General features: G+C 35.9%; 1 protein-coding gene across 1 annotated transcript in view; it reads right to left on the bottom strand.

Annotated features, from left to right (window-relative positions):
• Positions 1 to 1,210: 1,210 nt before the first annotated feature.
• Positions 1,211 to 22,650, bottom strand: part of CHIC2 (cysteine rich hydrophobic domain 2) — a 24,069-nt gene continuing 2,629 nt past the window's right edge. The window contains exons 2-6 of the mRNA XM_009277415.1: positions 19,369 to 19,423; positions 19,063 to 19,218; positions 5,342 to 5,398; positions 5,116 to 5,175; positions 1,211 to 1,421 (exon numbers count right to left, since the gene is read on the bottom strand). Of these exons, the coding sequence (XP_009275690.1) occupies positions 1,371 to 1,421; positions 5,116 to 5,175; positions 5,342 to 5,398; positions 19,063 to 19,218; positions 19,369 to 19,423 (379 nt within the window). The 3' untranslated portion in view covers positions 1,211 to 1,370. The remainder of the gene's footprint in view (positions 1,422 to 5,115; positions 5,176 to 5,341; positions 5,399 to 19,062; positions 19,219 to 19,368; positions 19,424 to 22,650) is intronic.

The raw sequence follows: 22,650 nt of genomic DNA, 5'->3' as shown, positions 1-22,650 counted from the left end.
ACTGTACAAGGAACATATTCTTAACTTACATTAATGTTCATGTACAGTAATTTTAGATACCTAAAGGAAATTTAAAAATACGATTGAGTTGCAATTTAAAAAAAAAACCTATGTGTGAAGATATGTACAACTAAGATACAAGTAGAAGAAACAAAATACAACTGGCCTGACCCAAACATACATCATATATCCAGTTAAAAAAAGTCTTATACTTGTGCAGAAAATAAGCTTTGTAAACCAAAATGAGCAGAAGCAAGGGTGCAATAAATAATTATCTAACACATTTAAACTTACACTGTTGCCCAGTGTACCCTGCTTTGATTATTTTTAATACACGGCATCTGCATTTGCATCTGGAACTGTACTGTTCAAGATTTCTTCAGTAACTTTTTTCTGCTTATGTGGCTTTAAAACAAACAAACAAAAAACCCTGAAAGGTCCTCTTGGACAGTAAGTTTTAGTAAAACAAGTCCTTCTGCACCCCTGTGTACAGGATCTGGTAAACAGTAGGTATAAAGCTGATACATGGCATTAGCCTGAATTAAAACAGCTACATTATAAACTGCAGTACTAATATATTTTTGTGATCTTGAGTTCTACTAACCAGATGCATGCAATTCTCTCAGTGATTCTTCTAGTCTGAGTAAAATAATTCTATTTTGCTGCTTTTTTTTTTTAACCTTTAAATTAGAACTTTTTCAGAACCAGTGACAGGACTTCTTCATGAAAAGCACAGAGATTTCTCCTAATGCAATGACATTTGGGTTCCAAAAAGCACAGTTTCAAAAAGAACTTTATGTCCTTCTTTTGTTGGAAGAGGCTAGCCAATATCCCAAAAAGAAATAAAAATATTTACAATTGACTAGTCACTGACAAAAGTTTAGGAAGATCTTCGAAGGTACTTCAGCATGTAAATGAATGAGTAAAAGGACTTACACAATGTACAGTGAATCAGTTGTGTCATTTTGGGATAAAAAAATACCTGCTCGCTTGTATACCATTTTCAGCTGTGTATTTATAGTAATACATATATATATGTACACACACGCGTGCACACATATAAAAGACTCTTTGAAAAATCAACACCACACATCACACATATAAAAGACTCTTTGAAAAATCAAGATACATTAGAAGTAGTAAAAGTAACAATAACTTAAGTAGGAGTTATTTGCGTGAGCACTTAGAACATGCTCTTATTAAAAAAAAAAAATACAAACAGCAAAACAAAACAAAAAACCAAACAAAAAAGAATGAAAACACCACAAGATTCTGTAGAACCAATGCTATGTCACCACCAGGAGAGCACCAAGCAAGGCACCATTGGAAAGACAACATACTTGAATAAGTCTCTATAAATAAATCAAATGCTAATCTGGTCGAAAAATCGGTGTCTTTGGTAAAAATTCTATAAGGATGACCTGTAAAAAAAGAAAACAAATATATATTAAATGGAAGATGGCAGCAGTCCTATTATCTATCACAGTGATAACTCACATGCTTTTTTTTTTTTTTTTAAGTACATCAAGTTGTGATGATGATCAAAGATCACGGTGCTTTTCTTAGGTTGGAGACCGTTAGAAAAGTTATGTTTGATATAATTGTTTTGGGGTAGAAAACCAAAACTCTTAAAGAATCAAATTCAATTAGAAAGGTTTGCCTACCAATACCTAACACATCTAAACAAACTGAAATAAGCTACTACATAATTATTCTTTAACATAATTCATTTACTTTATTAGGAAAAAATTACAGAAGAGATAAATGTATTAATTTTTAAAAAAACCAGAAGGCACAATGTATGCAAAGTTAATTTTCAATTACACATGCAATTCCCTTTACTTCAAAATTGTTTCCACTTAATATAGGTTTCTGAATCATGCTTATAGTTCAAAACTTGTACAGAAAGGTGTATCAACCTTTGCAACGTTCCCGTATCTAACAAATCTGCAAGTAGTTAACAAGAAACTTGACTACTGCTTTTGCATGATTATTCTTATGGTCCCGATTCAAATTTAAACTACGTGTTTCTGAGCTATGTACACATGGTAGGGTACACTCCAGCATACAATCCAAATATTTATCCTACTTTAAACAGAAAGCTTAAAGTAAATGTTCACTTGTGCATTTTCTTTCTTCAGAGAGAGTGTCATAATACAGCAGCATGATTGTCTTCATAAACAAATAAATGCATCTGGTAACATAACTAAGGATTTCATTTACTTGTAAGGGGACCTTGCCTTTCTAAGAAGTCAAAAAGGAATTTCTAAATGTTTTTGATTGTAAAGGAGAACACAACTTGGCTGCTTAGAGAGTAAACACTTCTATCTCTGATAGCATACTGACCATCAGAAAAGAAGGAAGTCTGATTTTATTTCTAAGGCAAACACTTTTGAAATAATGAATATTAAAATCAGGTGTGTAAGTTTATTTTCAGAGATATTCAGAAGTGACTTATTTTCAGAAGTGATGCAAACTGCTCAAAATCCATTGACCAGTCAACCACTGGATGCTTCAGAGACACCAGGGCTTCTGATATTCAGGCAAGGTTTCAAAAAGGGAGCAAGAAGTAAAGCTGGAACACTGTGTTTATGCCAAAGGTGTAAGACTACCTTGTCTTTATTTAATTTGTTTAATTATTTATTTAAATTAGCATCTACAACAGTGGATTTAGAACCTCAAGTTGGCAAAGCACCACGTTTTGGGTACAAGAGTCTAATTTAAATCACCCATTTTGAAAAAAATTCAGGATAAGGTTTCCACTTAATATAGGTTTCTGAATCATGCTTATAGTTCAAAACTTGTACAGAAAGGTGTATCAACCTTTGCAACGTTCCCGTATCTAACAAATCTGCAAGTAGTTAACAAGAAACTTGACTACTGCTTTTGCATGATTATTCTTATGGTCCCGATTCAAATTTAAACTACGTGTTTCTGAGCTATGTACACATGGTAGGGTACACTCCAGCATACAATCCAAATATTTATCCTACTTTAAACAGAAAGCTTAAAGTAAATGTTCACTTGTGCATTTTCTTTCTTCAGAGAGAGTGTCATAATACAGCAGCATGATTGTCTTCATAAACAAATAAATGCATCTGGTAACATAACTAAGGATTTCATTTACTTGTAAGGGGACCTTGCCTTTCTAAGAAGTCAAAAAGGAATTTCTAAATGTTTTTGATTGTAAAGGAGAACACAACTTGGCTGCTTAGAGAGTAAACACTTCTATCTCTGATAGCATACTGACCATCAGAAAAGAAGGAAGTCTGATTTTATTTCTAAGGCAAACACTTTTGAAATAATGAATATTAAAATCAGGTGTGTAAGTTTATTTTCAGAGATATTCAGAAGTGACTTATTTTCAGAAGTGATGCAAACTGCTCAAAATCCATTGACCAGTCAACCACTGGATGCTTCAGAGACACCAGGGCTTCTGATATTCAGGCAAGGTTTCAAAAAGGGAGCAAGAAGTAAAGCTGGAACACTGTGTTTATGCCAAAGGTGTAAGACTACCTTGTCTTTATTTAATTTGTTTAATTATTTATTTAAATTAGCATCTACAACAGTGGATTTAGAACCTCAAGTTGGCAAAGCACCACGTTTTGGGTACAAGAGTCTAATTTAAATCACCCATTTTGAAAAAAATTCAGGATAAGTGTTCATTATTTAAAATTAAATCATGAATACAACATTCAGGGCAGTTTTTAATAGACTATCAAATCAGTTCACTGAAAATGAGAAAGCGGTACAGAGAAATTTTGTAAAAATTTTCTCATTAAATATATCCAGAGACAATATATTAGATGTTTCACAAATTGAAAATAAAATCTTCGATCTTTATCCTGTAAAACTGCATGCCCATGCTTACATATTAATGTTTTCCTGTAGAAAAAAAAATTTTCAGTGAAATAAAAAACCCTTCATTTTGGTAAAGCTCAAATCTACTTTCTTCGAAATTTGCTTTATTCCATTTTCAGTCACATTTCATACATCTAAACCAAAAAATTTTGTAGAATAGATGTCACAAAAAGTCTACTTATTCAGTGAACTGAATAGAGCCGTTCTGTAAAAAAATGCATTTTAAAGATCTTATGTTTCAGGCTGGAAATAAGATCTAATGCAGGAACAGGAAAAAGGGGAAGACTAAAAGAAAAAGATTCTTTTAGTATAATTTCCAACTATTTAATCACTTAAAATTTTTATATGCATGATAGCTTTGTTGTTTCAAAGAACAGACAAAGTACCATGTAATGAAAGATCACAAATAAGTTAGAACTAATACAGTAGATATTCCTCAAAGGCTAATCTTTACTTTTAAAGTTAACCCTTCCTACCGCCTACTTCCTAGAGCATTAAAAGAAATTATGCAAATTCTAATGTTTCTTACATTTTAGCAGCTTTATTTCATCCTATTCTATGTACCTCCAAGATATTTTGAAAATGGGAATAAAAACAGCACCAAAAAAGAGCAAGAAGGTTGCAAGCTAAACAAACTGAAATCCCACACTGGACACTTATTTTAAACCGCATATAACTTCTCACTGTGTATTTCCAAGAAGGTCTTATGGAGTGTCAGCCAAAGACTGAAGTAAGTTAAAACTCCAGAGACTGACTTAAAAATATTTTAGTGACACCAATTGGAGATAAAGATACTTTCAAGACAGTTGAGGTAAGGGGCAGTTAAAATCTAAAAAGGCTAAAGGTTTCTTAAGCTCCAACAGCTTAGTTGAAAGGTCTTCTTCCATACTTTTAGACTTGATTAGCATTATATAAAACAGCCATATCTGACTTGCTGCGTAACCAAAGTTGTGGTTATTCTTTATACAGCATCTAAAATTTCACACTCCATCAGCACATGTTCAAGCTATTTTATCTTGGCAATTAATTTATTATTTTTCAGAACACAGTGAAGCCTTGTTTTCAAGTCATTCATAACTTTATAAATCAGTCCTGCACATGAAACCATGCATCTGTGAACCGTAGAAAATCCTTGCACTCAGGCGATTAAGCTCCTGACACCTTTACTGATTAATAATCATGAAAAGAATAAGATCAGAAGCAAAATAAATGATCATTTAATAGAGAAACTCACAAAACAGCCCTTTAACTTACATATTCCATCATGTTATTCGTTTCACATTTCCTTTTGCTTAGTCTCCAATGCAAGCACAGCTAGACAAGGAGGAAAGAAAAAGAAGAAAAATGAGCTGTATTTTATTGCAGCACACAGACTAGCCCATTTGTCCACCTTTCATATTTTTCGTTCAACAAAAGCATCTGTTTCCATACTGTGCAATTCAAACTCCAACAGTACGAAGCTGCTCCCTGCGGCACTCACCTTGTGGTATAACCTATTGTTTTCCCATTCTAATAACTTCTCAATCGATCTTCGTGTCTGGAAGACAAATGAGAAAGAATTTTACTCTTGACTGGTTTTAGAAAAACTTTGTTTTGCAGCTGCTTTTGTGTGAAAAGGAGAGAGGTACAGGACAGTGACTGAGTACAGGGTGGTCTGTAGTACTATCAAAACTTCTCCGGTATTAAATAGTAACTAGAACAGAAACAACTTTTTATGACACCCAAATAACTATCTTCAACCATTTTGGAACAAAAACTGTTCATATATATGCTTTCTGGTTCTTATAGCAGTTATAACTTTAAAACCACAGAAATTTTGAAGTGATCTAAGTATAAAAGCAGGAACACTGCTCCCCCAGTATCAGTGGTCTAAATGCACTGCTTTTCAGAAGGTCGGCATCTAAACTGACAAACGTTGCGAACTATTTTGCAATGCTGTAGGTCAAGTACAAATATGCAATACTCTAAACAAAAGAGAAATTTGTTACATTTATATCCAGATTTTAGAGACTGAAAACCAAATGCAGAAAGTTACAGTACATTGCACAAATGAGTATTACTAAATCTGTGATCTGTGTAAAGAGCAAACCCAATATTTAGGATTCTAAAGCAAAGTTTTACTGCCTGTGTTGTCCACACTTGACACTTCAGATAGAGAATCCTGAAAGCTGTTCTGCACAGCTTTTTAAGATTACGCATGCTAGTATTAAAGGACATCCTGTGCTGTAAAGTTCCACAGCATTTTGAATATAATTGTTCAGTTATATTTACATTTGAGAAATACATTCTGACATTTATGGTCATTTGACTGCCAGAATATATACTGCTTAGCTCTAAATGGGATTTGCTACTGACTATGAATAAAAAGAGGATAATTCATGGTGCCAGGTGTTAAGATGAGACCAACAGAGCTGCAGGTGCAAAAGGACGGAGCAATGACAAGGATCAAATACAACTTAGTGCAGCTGCAGCTTCCTTACAAGGCAGAGAGGGGTGAGGGGAAGGGATGAGAAAGCATCTTGCTGTTATTACTACAAAATGCAAGTACTGTAAATGAACCTTAACAAATCAAACTAAATGCTGTCATGAGAAACAAGAATGTCTGAGCAAAATAAAAATTAGACAACAAATTATTCATTTCCCAAATATTAACATCTTGGTTTTCAAGCATCGGTTTCTCTCTAGTTTAATACTGAAGTGGCTGTGGGGAAACACATCTAAGCATGTACTGTGGTCACATGATTAAAAATTAGATCATTGCTATCTATGAGTAATCATTACACTGAATTTTTATTAAGTTTTATTTTAAAAAGCACAAGTCAAGGAATTATCAGAAGGTGGGTGTGCCAGTGACTAATTTATCACATCTATTGGGAATTGCGTATTTTTCGGGTTATTGTTATTATTATGTTTTTAAAGACAGTGCCCTTTAACAATAATCAGTAGACCTCACTTGTTTCTTTGTAAAGATAGCCTTTTAGAGTCTGCTCTCCTTTTAAATGAAAATAGGGCAGCAGTTATGGTCACACTTTTGTTAATTTAGTTGCCAGTCAGCTCCAAATCAAAAGAAAATAAGGCTGCAGAGTGTAATTAACATTCAGTTCAGTCGTTTTGTCCCTTGTCTAGCCCCCAAGCTTTGTTAAAATTGCCATCTGAATGCTGAAGGCTGTAGGGAAATCGATTTGATTCTAATCGCACCATGAAAAGAACATGATCTAACTGCTTTCAGCCCTCCGTAAATCTGTACTAGGTCTTTAGCACAATGCAACTTCCAATTTAAAAAGCACTGAATGTCTCGTCAATGACTTTGTGAAGAAAAAAGAACAAGGAGCAGACATAAAAATTCCAATAGTTGTTTAAGCATTAAAGTTCATTTGCATCACAGCAAACCTGAAAAGGGCTGACCTCTCAAACCGCCTCTCAGGTCTATGAAGTTGTAGCCTTGACAAGCTCACATTGACAGAGCTCATTGACTCTGAAAGGCTACTCTATCAATGGTGAAAAATGGCAATAGGTTCTACTCTGAGCAGGCATCTGCCTGCCCACCCGCTGCTAAACCAATGGCAAAACTGATTCAAAACCTGAATCTACCTTGTAATCTTCCTTTCCAGGACCTTTTAATAATAGATTAAGATCACTATACAATTTAATTTCATTGTTTGCCCCAAAGTGTGAAAAACATCCAAGCTTTTCAATTCCAATAAAATTACATATATATTACAATACATACACATAAATAAGAAATTGATAGGTAGTTATGTACTATTAATTGCTTTATTTAAATAAGAAGCCAGTTTAAAGTAATTTGACTAGCGTGAGATTAAAACACATGCAGCCTCAAGACCATGATTTTCTACGTTCCTAGAACCTTAAATACAATCCTTCCTGTAGCGTAATTTGGGATAGTCATAGCTCCCAAATCATGCCATATTATCAATACAGAAATGTTAATGAAAATTAGACTGTAAAATATTTCTGCAAGCCTCACAGCTTGGAATAAAAAGAAATGAATTAAACAGCATCACACAATTCACTATAGTAAGTTTTCTTCCTACTTGACAGGTGAAAAAAAGCACTTGCACGTGCAGCTTAATTAATCACTGCTCTTGACATCTCAATGATTTACAGTGAGGAGCAGGTGAGGATATACAAAACCAGAAAGGAACACTTGATTTGAGTGTAGCATTTCCAGCACACTAGGATGACAAGCTTATATATTCTATCAATGGTGTACAGAAAAACCCATACAGCAAATTATTTGTTAGCTGCAACAAAAGCGCAAATTAAGTGGAAGAGAGACTTGCTTATTAGGAAGATTTAATACTATCCAGCTTTTAAAATTTTTTTCTTAAAAAAACCAATCCAATATTTGAGCAAAGCTAAAACTGCAATTCAAGTACACTTTTTAGCATACCAATGATAAGAAAGCATGCTTTGTAACATACTCCGTGAAAAAAGCAGATAGTCTTTAATGTTATCCACAGAATTTTGTGAAACAGACCTCTTCAATCAACTATCTAGATGCAATGTTTAATGAAACATTCCTGTAAAATAACTGATTCTTTAAATATATTCATGTTTGACAGTGTCTTTTGAAAAATCAGATTACCACAAGAGCCCAACTCAGAATACACTTTCACCAATGCTTACTGCTCCCAATTAAGTAAAATAAAGTTTTGCCCTTAAATATGGAAAAAAAAAAATAGGAAGACTAAGCATGAACTTTTCATGCAGAAACAAGGCAGCACTGAATACAAATAGCGTGTTACCTGTATTACCAACTGCAAGACCTTTCTGTTATGTCTTTGCAGCGCCTAGTGAAGTTAGCTTACAATTCCAGATGCAGTTATGATCTGGACTGGGAGGCTGTGCAGCCACAGGGCCCCTCTTGGAGTGCATGACCTGGAACATGCACACTACACTAAACCGTACTAGTGAATGGGCCAAAGCCCCCTCAACTCCTGCTGTAGATCAGTGAATGACTGGTACGATATTAAACGAAAGGATCTTACACGACTCTCAAAATGGTGCTAATTTGAGTACCTCCCTTTGTCTTTATTTAAGTGGGATAACAACATGGACAGTAACAACATGATCCTCCACTATCAGTTTTACTCACAGTTGTCTGGGAACAACAGAAGAATCTCCTGCTACATGCATTTGATCTTTGACTTCCCATCTGAAAACTCCAAAACATATGTAAATGTAGTGCAACATTAGTCCAATAAATAGTAACGTGGAGATTTTCAAATTCCTTTATATAAAACTTCACCACAATCAAGTATTAATAATTTTGATTATTTCCCTGAAAAAATACACTTTATGCTCAAATTTCAAAATACAAAGAGACCAATTTAAGCAGATTTTTGTTGATTCTCATATGGCCAGAATTTGTGTTATACCCCATGGAAGAAAGGCGAAGGATCCTATCAGAGGTCTGGACTATACCATCTCTGCTCACTCAGACAGAAATGATGGAAGCAGGAATTTCTGTTCATTCTCCAAACAAAGATATACCTGACTACAAAATTTATACCCAAGTAATCACTTATCAGCATAAACAATGAAATATAAAGTTAGAAGATAACTGAGTCACACAACTGTATGCTCACTTTCAACATGCCAGAACATCCCCCAAGTCAATTTTGAGGCCCATATTGGTGCCACGAAAATGCCAAAGCTGTACTCGGAATACGCATAACTGAATTACATATACCTTTATCTGTGCTGAGAAAGTCCCCACCTTGAACGCTGTAACACAAATAAATCCTTTAGAAACTGTAAATTGGTAAGATTCCCATCTTACTGAAGAATTTTCTATTTGTGAAGGGCAAAGATGACGAAGGTGAAACCTGAGTTGATTTCAGATCCTGACATCCTGGAATACCTGCTTCAGCACGTACAGTAATTTGAAAAGGTGTCTGTTCAACCACATAGGTGTATCTTGCATCATCTTTCCTATTAGTAGCTAGGATATTTCTTACTAGAGACTATTGTAAGGGTGCTCATCCCGGAAGCCACTGTAGCATCCATGCAAGAAAGTGAGTGAAACCCATACTACACGTTTTGAAGAATATCCAGAAATAAATATAGTATTCTGGTGCTTTTTGTACAATCTTGAAATAACTGCCTTGTCCAACAGGATTATTATTGCTGCATCTTGTCTTACCTTACAGATGATTCTGGGCAGAAAGTGAGCCCAGACCAAAGCACAGATCAAAGCTCTTGATCAAGCAAAGAGAAATAAAATCAGCAGAATTCTGGAGCAGAAGAACTGACATCAAGTCGACCTCAGGAAACTTCCCATTCTAAAAAATAGCCCTGAGGATATTGTCCCATATCCTCACATGATCCATAAACTGACCTAATTTGTATGGATCTCAACCCTGGGTTGGTACATCAGAGAGATTAATTTAAGCTTAATGAAGCAAATCAGATCAACTACTTTCTGGAAAGGTCTCTTCCACCACACTGCCTACTGATATAAAGAGGAGAGCAGCATTATTTGACATTACTGCATGTAACAGTTTTTAATATCTAAGCTAAAGACGATTCCTCAGAGACTCTGGTTACCTTGATTCTCAAACTCCTAGACTGTTTAAGAAAGCACTAAAACCATGAAATATGTGGCGAATGGAGAAGGCGTACAGAAACATACACCCTGTGTACATTATCCAGGAGTACAATGGAGAACATCTTGTAGTATTATCACCAATGTATTAACTGATAGACACTGGATGAGTATTTTCCAAAGTCATTTTGGTCTGCAGTAGAAACGTGGCAGAGAGAAATCATCAAGGAAAGTTCCTAAAAGTCGATTACAAAAGTCTTATATAAATTTCCTCTCAAATATAAACAATGCAAAAGACTTAAGACGCTAACTTGGTATTTTAGCCACTAGATACTTTAGCTGTTCTGTAAGAGCTAAGTCACCAAATAAGTGTAGCTAGCTACTTTCTGTAATGAGGTGACAGCAACTAGAGCCAACCATTGTGGAAACTTCATACTATGGAAAAGCCTTGTAGAAGAAGTGGTCTTGACCTTGGCAAAATTAACACACTTCCTTTGAGAAGGCCTAACTAAGATGTGGAAAAACACATTTCACAGGCAGACAGATGCTGAACTGATCCAGGAAGCATCAGGATTATAACTAAAGTTGTTACTTGAATTTGTAAATAAAGATTTGTAACTCTCTTATTCTAGGATTATATTTTAGCTCTGATTCTCTGTCATTATAAGGAAACAAAAACCAGGAAGCTCTGTTCCCTCCAAACAAATTATTCAAATCTGGCCATGACAATCTAAAGCATCCACCTCCTGCTGAAGGACATTCTCACAGAAAGGACCACAGAAAATGAACATGTAAGATGGAATTGACCGTAACAGGGATGAAAATAGGATTGAAACTCCACCAAATAACTCATCCCGTGTCATCCACTCTGGGAAATTATAAACTGAGCATGGATTAAAATTCCACCTCCATCTTCTCTTTTAAGGTTACAGAGACATTAATTTGGGTCTCTGTCATTTATTCCAAAATATCCAGTAGTATGCTATGGAACATAGTTCAAGGCCAGTGCAGGTGGAGAAACTAAAGAATCTCAGGTTACATCACTACTAGGAAATTAAACTGTGCCCAGAAACATTCCCATTCACTTGAAGCCAGCTGGCAGGGAACAGCCTACCATCTATATCAGTAAGTTTTCATAACCTCCGAACCAGTCATAGTGCCTGGAGCACTCTGATAATGCCTAGGAATTGTTACACGATACAGACCCAGAGCCTGCCAGGGACCTTTTTAAGAGTACAAATTATAAAGCGCCAATTCCTAGGAACACTCCCAGGTTTAATTTATTAGTATGTAGGAAGCCTTTGATTCCTGCTGTTAGGACTGTCTAAGGGCAGGGGCCAAGAATGGAAGAGAAGCTACATGGCCAGAAAGACTGAAAGGCAGCACAACTTAAAATGACTCTAGAAGGCCCTGTAAAATCCAACGCTTCACTAGTGTGCATGCTGAAGAGAATGATCCCTCTGAAAGGGACAGCCTCTACAGTGCCTTGCCTGCCTAGGATTGAACCAGAAAATTACAGAATCCCAAGTAGGTTGATCCCATAGCTAGTTAACCAATTTAGAAAAAATAAATCTGGCTACTTAAAAAAAATATTTTCCATCACCATCATCATTATTGTTCCAAATTCAGCAATTTATTCCAAAATTCAGCAAAAATATTTTTTATGGGGAACAAAATGAAAAGTACCTAGTCACTTTCCATGTTATGTTTGGTACGGTAGAAGACTTATTGACTCCTCCAGTCTTCTCTTTTGTAGAAGAACTGCACCCCTCACCCTCCTAACTGTTTTGTCAGCAGTCATGTTTCTTGAACTACTTTTTTTTTGTTAAATAACAAGTTACTTTATTTATACATAGTGCTTGAGTTACTGAGAGTGCTCCACTTACGCAGAAAATAACGTTTTACCCTGGTTGTTTAATAAAATGAGAAAGTGAATACATCCCAGAGCAAGACTACTTTGAGAAAAAGCAAGAGAAGAGGCACAGAAGTGTCACTACCTCAGACTTGCCAGCAGCCCATTCCAGTTTTATGTTTGTTTTACAGTAACACAGTCTAACACGTTATTGTTCAGTGAAGTGCTTTCTACTTATTTTTATTTTATCATATGAATTTCAGATAATTTTGCATTCTAATTCCTTTTTCAACAGTGTTTGGATATGCTCCCTATTTGGCATCATCTACAAGTTGCTAAAGACAGAATCCTAAAAATGACTCTTCCCAACCTGATTTCCAAATATGACAACTAGCTAGACCATTTTTAGCATGGTCTTTCAAAATAGCTCTATGCGAATTTCAACTAGCTCACATTTGCCTTTTCAGAAACATGTCAAATTGGACATGAAAAGCAATACAAAAAGCAATATTAAAACCAGACCACTGCATGATCTATGGCTCCTTCTAGATACCTTAGCCATCACAATGTAAAAGGCACTATAACATGGAAATGTTAATCCTACACGTGTTATTTTGATTAATATTAGAATGTTCAGAGATATCATTGAAATTACAAATGCAATTAAATTTTAAATAGCATTTAGAATATTCACTATAGAAACCAAAGATATATGCTGCATTTAAGATTAATATAAAACCTATTATTAAGAATACCTGAAATTACAAATTTAACTTTAGAATACATATTTTTGAAATACTAAAGGATCTGCATTTGACCTATAAAGAAACAAACTAATATTTTGTGATTTACTTATGTTTGTAAGTATTCTTCATGCCAACCTTACTACCCTGCCCCCCGCCCCCCAAGAAGGTTTACAAATTAAAAGACATGGCAGAACTATCTGCTCCCACAGCTCGTTACGCACCAACTCACTACTCTGCCCTTTAGGAAAGCACATGAAAACCTGACAAACCTTTAGAGGGTGCTCTGAAGGAAATAAAATCTAATGTCAGAGATAGAAAAAAAATAATAATCACAGAGCTATACACATGATGATTTCGCATTTATAGTGTTCTACAAGCTTTGCCACTTTAAGTTCAGTATGTGGAGGACTTAGTGACTCTTCTGACCCAAATTATTGTGAACAATTTTTAAAGAAAAATATACCAGGTCTGAATCTTCCGATTCTTTTAAAGTTTTCATTTCATAGCTAATACTAAAAAAAGTTATTATTTTAAAGACCTCTGAATATATTTGAAGACAATGGTTAAGAATTCATATTTGATACATACAAGCTCTACTTAAAAAAGTTTTACTAAGCTGACTAGAGCCAATATAGAGATCACGTGTTCTAGTTAGGATAAACATAATACATTACAATTTTAAAGGCTCTTCCAAACTGAATTACAATGTAAATTGTCACAACAGAGACTTCAAAACCAAGGCACCTTTCGTCTTATATAAATGCCTTGAGGAACCGCTTGGAAAAGCATTGTGGTGTTAGAGTATCTCCAGTGCCAAGTCCCTGGCAGATAGGCAGAGGAGAAAAATATATATTTTCTTCAGTTTTGAAAATAAATGTAATGCATTCATAGCTTCAATAAACTGAGCTAATGTATTTTAACATCACTATCATCCACTGACAAGCAAGACTACCGTATTTAAGAAAATTCATGCCAGCTCCTCCACCACATATTTAATTTAATCAATACTTTGGAAGGTGTAATTAGCTTATGTTTATACAGCACTCTGAAGATGTAAACTGCTACGTGACAACTAATGATGAGGCTTAAGCAGCATTCATCAGCTTTGTGTGAATTCACAAACAAACAAGTAGCTCTTGAAAGTATTAGTACAGATCACTATTAAATATCTCATTCTATTCATTTTAAGAGATTGCCCATGAACCTTCTGAAACATGCAATTTACATGTACAATACCAGCTTTTAAGAAATCTAGCAGTACTGCAATTCTATCATAGCTTTCATTGTTACCATTTCTGCTGAAATTATTTATCCTATTTACACATAGGGAACTACAGCATTTACTTAATACTGAAAATGAGTATCAATTCATTTGAAAAAGTGGTTTCAAATGGGCACCTCAGCCTGTACTGCTTTTTGAATTATAATTCACTATGTCATTCTTTTTATTTGAAGAACAATAACTTAAAGACTTAATGTTCATTGGTACAATCTGGAACTTGTCCCAGAAAGGATGGTACAATCTATGAGTAAAACTGCTGAAGATCATTGACGATCTAGATCTGCAAACGAGGGACTGTATTTTCTGTAATTTTCTTGCAGCTTTTATTCATTAAAATCAAATCAAGACCACATAAAAGGAGAGAGGCAATAAGATATTGAATCAAATTAAACATTTATTCTACTGGTGAAGAGTAGCAGGCTTTTTCTCAAATATCTCAATGCAAAAGAAGAAAGGAAACAATACTGTACAAAGACTTCCAAAACTAACACTGAACAAAGCACTGAAAAGAAAAATACAGTGAAGGGAAAGCTTTCATTGCATGGAAATGCATTAAAGTGATATAATTAACAATTAAGCTTACAAATGTCTGTGACTTAATAAATTCCTAGTTTGAAGCACCTGCTGATTTAAGGAGACAAACCCATAACTTATTTTTCACTGCACAAAAATAAGCATATATTCCCATTACACACAAACTTTCAATAATTGTCTGTAATTTCAAAAATCATATTTACAATTGTGATAACATTCCCACGTTAGAATTAAAAAAGTCAATGAAAGGCAGTAAAAATACAGAATACAGAGAAAGTTTAAGAGAATTATTGTAACTTCACAAACTCTGAAGTTGCAGCTTTCATTTTGTCTACATGAACCTTAAAAAATGTTTCTCTAAAAAGAGCTGCAAAGTATACCAGGAATTTAAGAGCATGGTAGATTGATTCAGCCTCATTAGAACAGGCATTTCTTAATTGGTCATTCTGAGAAAAATTATTCTGCTGTATTAAAAGTAAGCAATTGTATAGCTGAAACTGTTGTTTCATTTAATAAACCCTTAACTTGAGAAACACTCCCACTTGTTAGCTCACTGTATATGCAATTCAACAAAACAAATTTGTTAGTCTTCTGTTTCAGTAGGAAAGGGCAAAGGTGAAGGCTGGTATATTTTTATTGTGCGATTAAAACATGTCCTACACAAATTTCAGTTCTACAGGGGAACACTCCCATCCTGCTTTCAGAAATCAAACTCTCTAATTATATGGTCTTGGGAATTTTTTGTGATCACTGCAGCAAAGGATGTAACACAGGCCAGTTTCAAGTAACTGTCCTTTCACTAGGAATCACTTAGGAAAGTGCTCTCTGGGCAACACTTCTCAGACAAGCACAGGTACTGTAAAATAAGTAACCTTTTATTTATTGTTCATTTGTTATAATTGTTTTACATTATGAGTGTCAGTGGGAAAGAATCCACTGCATCTAAAAGTTGAAGGGAAGAAACAGGCATATGTCATTCTGGATCCCTGTTTGCTGAAGATGGGAATCCTGGCTGTTGTGACTATACCTGTGGCTGGAGTCTGGCCAGTGAAAGGAGATCTGAAGAAGTCAAAGCATGGAAGATCATTTGATCAACACAACCCTCTTCCAAGACACAGTAAAGTCAGAGACGAGCAGTACAAGAATTCAAATGTAAGTGAATACTTCACACTGAATACATTAGTCTGCTGTGTATCAGCAAAACTGTGGCACTAGCAACAAACCAAAATAGTCTATGGATTTAATTTTTTTTTTTTAGTGGAAGAATATGAAGTTGCTTCTTGTGACAGTTCTACTGGAATCTACTGAGCAAATTACAGATTGGAACCTAGGTGAACCAGGTTATGTTTACAACTGCTGTCAATTTCCTGAGCAGCTCCAGGTAATTCACATCATGCACTGCCTCTCACTTTCCCCATTTCTAGGAAAATACATACTATTAGTTTCCTGCACTCATCGTAGCGCTTTGACACAAACTGATGGAAAGTCCTGCATAAAAGAAAAATCTTACAAGCTTGTGGATGCAATTCAGTACTGAGATGTTAAAGGGTACAAAACCTGTAATTCCAGGTAAGAGGGATTTAAAGGATTTAAATCACTTTGTACCTTCCTGATCCGGGTCTACCAAGAAATAAAGTTAAACCCACCCATACCTATTCAAGCAACTCAAGTGGCAGTAACTTTTCACTGCTTTTCTGTGAGTAGTAGCCCCAACTAGAATCATTACAAATTCCTGGGCTTGTTTCCTATACTAGAATTTGCAAATATGTCATTGAAAATATTCCACAGCTTTTCTCCTTACCTCCTCTACCAGAAAAAAAGTCTTTCCCAGCCAGGTCCAGGATTAAGAGTTATAGTTTGGGAAAGCATTCAGTTTGTCTTTAAGAACACAAATTAATTAATTCTTCTCTATATTATACTCTCCAGATGCCCAACCGACACCACATTCTGGGTTCTCTGTCAGACAGAGAACCCTCTAAGCAGACATCCATTTGCTGAGCTGCTGACATGAACAATGATGTTGTCACAAGATCTGAAGTCTCCAGATTGACTTAAATGATTTTCATTCTGGAGGAATAATCAAACTGCCTAAACACAGGCATTCAGTGCCATCAGTGTCTAGTGCCACTATGCCATCCACAGTGGCACAAGATACTGTGTTTAGGCAGCTGAGTCCTAACCTCAATTTCACTAACGCTGGACACCCAAGCTTGAGCCTGAGTCACCCAATTTTAAGTGCAGGAAAAGGTGCAAAGGTCCTTATATGTCTCCTGGTACCAGCTTTAACAGAAAAAATGCAACATTTACTGACAGTCTGGACCTCTAGGATGACTTCCGGAACTTCAACCCCAAGTTTCTGTCCTTGCTCCTGCTGTTCATTCTCTTTCTGAGACTCTTCTGTCTTTATGCAGTCTATATATTACAGCAACAATTACACCACTAACCTCTTTCCAGCCTCCTCTGAACAGAGTATCCATGTTTGTTTGTTTGTTTGTTTTTTTGTTCCCAGATTTATCCTTTTGGAAGGGAGCTTACCTTAACTCCTATCCTATGCAAACTTCAACGGAAGCACTTCTCTAACTGTTGCTTCACCAGGTTCCCACACAGAACCTCCTTCCACAGCTTCAAGCTCTGTTTTCTGGCCCCAGATGCTACAAGCCCTTGCCTTTTTTCTGACTTTATTTAACAATGTATAAAAAGTTGATTATTTGTGACTTCTGGTAATAGATTGAGGCCCCAGTTTAGAAGATGAGGACTTGTGGCATCAGCCCCTACCATGTTACATCCTGCTATCATTACCTGCTACAACAGCGCATTATGTGAGAAAAATTGGTCAAACTAAAGAGCACCAGAAGCTTTCTCCTTTAGAAATTAAACATGGACAGTAGCAATGCAAGCTTCCCTTGTGTTTGTTACAAACAGAGCTAGGCCTAGAATGGTCAAGGTAGTCTTCTTGGCAAGCTAGTTAAGTCACCAACTTATCTGTTGAAGCAATCAGCAAATTCTAATTTTTTGTAACAGACTTTCAGGATATGGATATACAATCACACTACAGGAGACTTACTAGTTTGTGACAGCTTAAAGACAGAAAACCTAAGGTTTGATACAATTCACACTGACACCAACATTTTCTTTTTTTTTTCCTCCATGGACTCCAACGTTACCAGGAGGCTTTTCTACCTTATTTTGTATACAATTAAAACTAGCCTTAATTAATGCTTAGTCCCTTTAAGAGATTAAGATCTTAACACAAAAAGTTAGATGATACAAAAATGCATACAGGTTTTGTTATGATCAGTGTTCATCCTATAGATTTTTTTTTTAGAATGCCTTGATTTACTGACCCTGTAAAATGAGGACTTTGATAAAGAAAATCATGATGATGTTCAGCATACTGAACAGTACACAATTTGTAGCATTAAGAGGTATTACACAAAACAGAATATACACAAGCCTTGCCATGAAATGGAAAGATGAACAGTACTAATAGTGAGAAGAGGATGGGGAGCACAGACTTTTGCAAAGTAGTGGAATAGGACTAGCCAAAGATAATTTTTATACACAGGAAAACAGAAGAGATGGGAGGGTAGCCTGATTAACTGCACTGAGGGAAAGGAAGTGAAAAATAGGTACATGCAATGAGCTTCTGTTGTGAACAATACACTAAGTGCCAAGTGTACACAGACAAAACACTACTTTCTAGTTCTTAATGTAAAAAAAAAAATCTTACTCATCTACAGCTTGGAAGGAAAATCCAAAAAGAAAAAATCAATTATTATATTTTTAAAAATTGCCTTTTTAAACAAAAATGTATGGCTATTTGGGCCACAGTGTAATCAGAAGCTCCTCAAAACAAACTGCCACTCAATCACTGCCAAATTCTGATAATCCCAAACAGTGTATCACAGAGAAGATGCAGCTATTAAAGAAGTATGTTGAAAGTTACTTCAATAATAGTGCTGTACAGTACATAGTTCTAGCAAAGACATTCAGCTATACTACCCCTCAGTGAGTTATAAGCTCAAAGTTCTGACTGGTGTCTGTTGTAACTTTAACTAGTATGACAGACAACTGATACCAAAATGTATGAAATCAAACTGATTTAAAAACTGTGTGCTAGGACTTACTTAAAAGTGGGGGAGGAAAAAAAAGCCAAAATGAGAACAAACCCAGTACAATTCTAACTATCAAAAATTACATGAATAGTTCAACTTACTCTTTTACTGAGGCAGATAACTGGCCACATACTACAACCTAAAGTGCAGCAGCAGCAAAGGCATCCACATAGTAGCCATCGTACATTAACTGGAAGGTTCTTCTTAAGACAACTGTTAACTCTACTGATGCTGGCTTTAAATTCTTCAGGTGCAACCTACAAGGGGGAAAAAAAAAAACCAAAGAAAAAACAAACTAGTACCACAGCAGTGCTATTTATTACTCTTACAATGGTCTACACCTGGAAGTCTTGTTTTTGTAATAAAATCTTAACTCTAATTCCAAATTCCTATTCACAGATACTCACCTTTCCAGTTAAAGATGAAGGAAATTCTGCTTCAAATTTGTTGCTTAGTCCAAACCTGCAAAAACAAAATGAAGATCATACCAAAATTATAAATAACCCCAATCCATGCCACAAGTTACAAGCACCTCATAATACTCTCAGGGTTCGTATCACAACAGCACTAATTTCAGGAAAAAATAGTTGTTATTAAAAGCAATTCCTAAAATTATCCTAACAGACAAAAGTACACCATTGTACACAGTTTGAAATCCATCTTGCCTATGGTCTCTTCTTAAAGTTCTGTTGATACTGTTGACTATTCCCCAGACTCAGCAAAATTTTTTATAAGCAATAGTGGCAAGTGTGAAACGTGAAGAGAAGTACTTAAGGGAGTAGGGGAAGTAAGTTAAGGCCACAGTTTGAATTACCCCCCTCCTCCACCAGTACAGATGTATCTTGAAGAAAAGCTCATCCAGTGCTATTCCACTCAGGCCATGCTAAATAACTGTTCTAAGCATAAAAAATGGAATCAATACCAGCTTCATACATTCAGAAAAAAATACACTAATAAGTTTCAGAACACAAAATACTATCTAACAAAATATGATCTAAATGGTAATTAATTTGAAAGAAACATACCGATTATGAATGTAAAGCTATGAAGCAGTTTGAGATGAGCTGGATTTACTGACTATTCTGGGTTTCAGAAGATCTAAAGATTAGAAGAGTTTCACCTTGTCTATAAAAAAATTGTTTTCTATCTTACAGTTGGCTGGTTGGGTTCATGAATGGATGAACCTCAAAGAAAATTTGAATATTTTCTCGCATCTGGTCTGGGCAGTAACTTCTAATAGGGACTATACAGTCTAACAAAGTCATTAATAAAACCGTATGACTGGCTACTAATTTGGTAAACAGCAGTCAGTGTAAAATTCAAGTTGTTATTAATAACCTTCTGAATATAAACCAAAGCAGTCTTACTATCAGATACTACAAACAACACAAATCAGAAATTAAACTGCTCAAGACTTGAATATTATCAGCAAGACCTATCACACATTGCTCAGTTGTATGCAGAAAAGCTTACCTGAGCCTTGATAGTTGAAGATTTTAAAGACCTAATTTGCTTTGACAATATGTTTATTGAGCAGCTAGGTATTTCTCAGGGTTTTGGTTTTGTTTTGGGGTTTTTTTACTGAACTGAATGATCTGTATGCCAATGGAGAACTTTGTCCAAGTAATCAAATGGGCAGTTAAGTGCTGTACCAATGGTGAGCTACTGTGGAAGGGCCTCACAAAACTCAGTGGACAAAAGGTGACAGATGAGCTTCTGCGTAAATAAAAGGTGGTGAACCTTGGGAAAGCTAAACTATGCTTATGCGACACAACTAAAGTTTGGCAGCTACAGCTCACAAGAGAGATCTTCTATCACCACTCATGATCCTCTTAAACATCAGCTCAATGCAAGCAGCAGCCGCCAGAAATAGCAATAAAATACCAGCCACCACTAGGAAGGTGATTAAGAACACAGAGGGCATCATTTTGACTCTCCATAAAACCCTCATATACCCACACATTCAGTACTGGGTGCAGTTCTGGCATCCACATTTCATGGAGGACTTGGTGGAGTTAAGAGAAAGCAGAGAGAAAGAAGACTAATATAATTAAGGGAATAAAGCAGCTGCCCTAGGAGACTAACAAGGCTGACACTAACTTGGAAAAGAGAAGGCTGAAGGGGGTATATGATCAAAGTGCAAAGATCAGGAAGGCAATGGATAAGGTGAATGATTAACTGTTAATCACCAAATCCCACAACAGAGGGCACTCACTGAAACTAGTCAGAGATTGGTTTAAAACAGAAAAAAGAAAGTGCTTCTTTAAGCTGCAAGTAGCAAAATTCTGGGTTTGTTTCCACTTGAGATTAGTGACGCAGACTGTGCCAACAGATTTGAAGAGAGGTTACACAAGTTTCCTGACAAACAGACACTAAAGAAAAGGTGATGTTGAAGTATACATCACCTCACACAACTGCAGATGCCAGAGAGTACAAGGAGAATGGACACCAGGAACAGCTAGACTTGCATGCAACCCATAAGTAGCAAGGCCTGTTGCTACAGGTTGCAACAGCACGCTGGGCTAGACAGTTTATGAATTTGACGCCATAGGTGATTTTTACATATGGTCTTAAGGAAAAGTAAACAAGTCATCTCCCTGTCATTGACTGCAGGCAGTAGAATCATAGAAACATAGAATCATTTGGGTTGGAAGGGACCATCAAAGATCATCTAGTCCAACCCCCCTGTCACTAGATCAGGTTGCTCAAAGCCCCATCCAACTGGACCTTGACCACTTCCAATGATGGGGCACCCACAACTTCTCTGGGCAAGCTGTTCCAGTGTCTCACCACCCTCATTGTAAAAAATGTCTTCCTTATACCCAACCTAAATCTATGCTCTTTCTGTTTAAAACCATTGCCCCTTGTCCGCTCACTACAGGTCCTGGTAAAAAGTCTTTCTCCATCTTTCTTACAAGCCTCCTTTATATATTGAAAGGCTACAATAAGGTCTCCCTGGAGACCTTACTTACACTTAAGTTACCTAGCATATTTGAGTATTTGTAATTAGAACAGTAGCTCTGTAACTCCTACAAATCCCTCAAAACTGGTGAAGTAACAAATGAAAATTGTTAACCAGAGAAATATATGGCAAGTTTTCCCACTTCAACACAGAAGAAAGAAAATCCCTACTTACTGGAAACATACCTCTACCATTGAAAATCCTGTTGAATACTCCATGACAGGAGGACCATCCACCCTTTCCCCAAAATCCTGAGTGAAACCAACTGCTAAGGCAAAAGTTATGTAAATGTCAGAAAGAAGCATCAGGCCCTATCAGTTAAGCTACTTAAAATTGCCAGTAGGTTGAAGTGGAAACCAAAGCCTGAAAAAAAACCTTGGATCCATATACATTTCATAAGCAGCCAAGCCTGGAGAAGGACTCCAAGCTCAAGATACACAGCTGCCATCAGAAGTCTCAAAACTAAAAGGTAACACCACTTTACTATATAATTAATTCATCAACTCAGACAGATGTCTAAAGAGATGACTCTTCAAAGAATGATCTTCATGTACTTCATGCTTCAACATCCAGAATAGATTTACTATGAATAATGGAATTAAATATAAATTTGAGCAATGAGGGAGTAGCCAACTACAAGGATAATTCAGTCCAAAGCAGCTCCTGTTGCAAGAACTAAAATGAAGCTGAGCCCCTTGACCAAGAGATGAGACAGAATTTCAGCTGT

This window comes from Aptenodytes forsteri, unplaced genomic scaffold (assembly GCF_000699145.1).
Source record: "Aptenodytes forsteri isolate BGI_AS27 unplaced genomic scaffold, ASM69914v1 Scaffold65, whole genome shotgun sequence".
Lineage (NCBI taxonomy): Eukaryota > Metazoa > Chordata > Aves > Sphenisciformes > Spheniscidae > Aptenodytes > Aptenodytes forsteri.
Note: the sequence above shows the minus strand (reverse complement) of the source record. Positions and strands in the feature narration are given on the sequence as shown.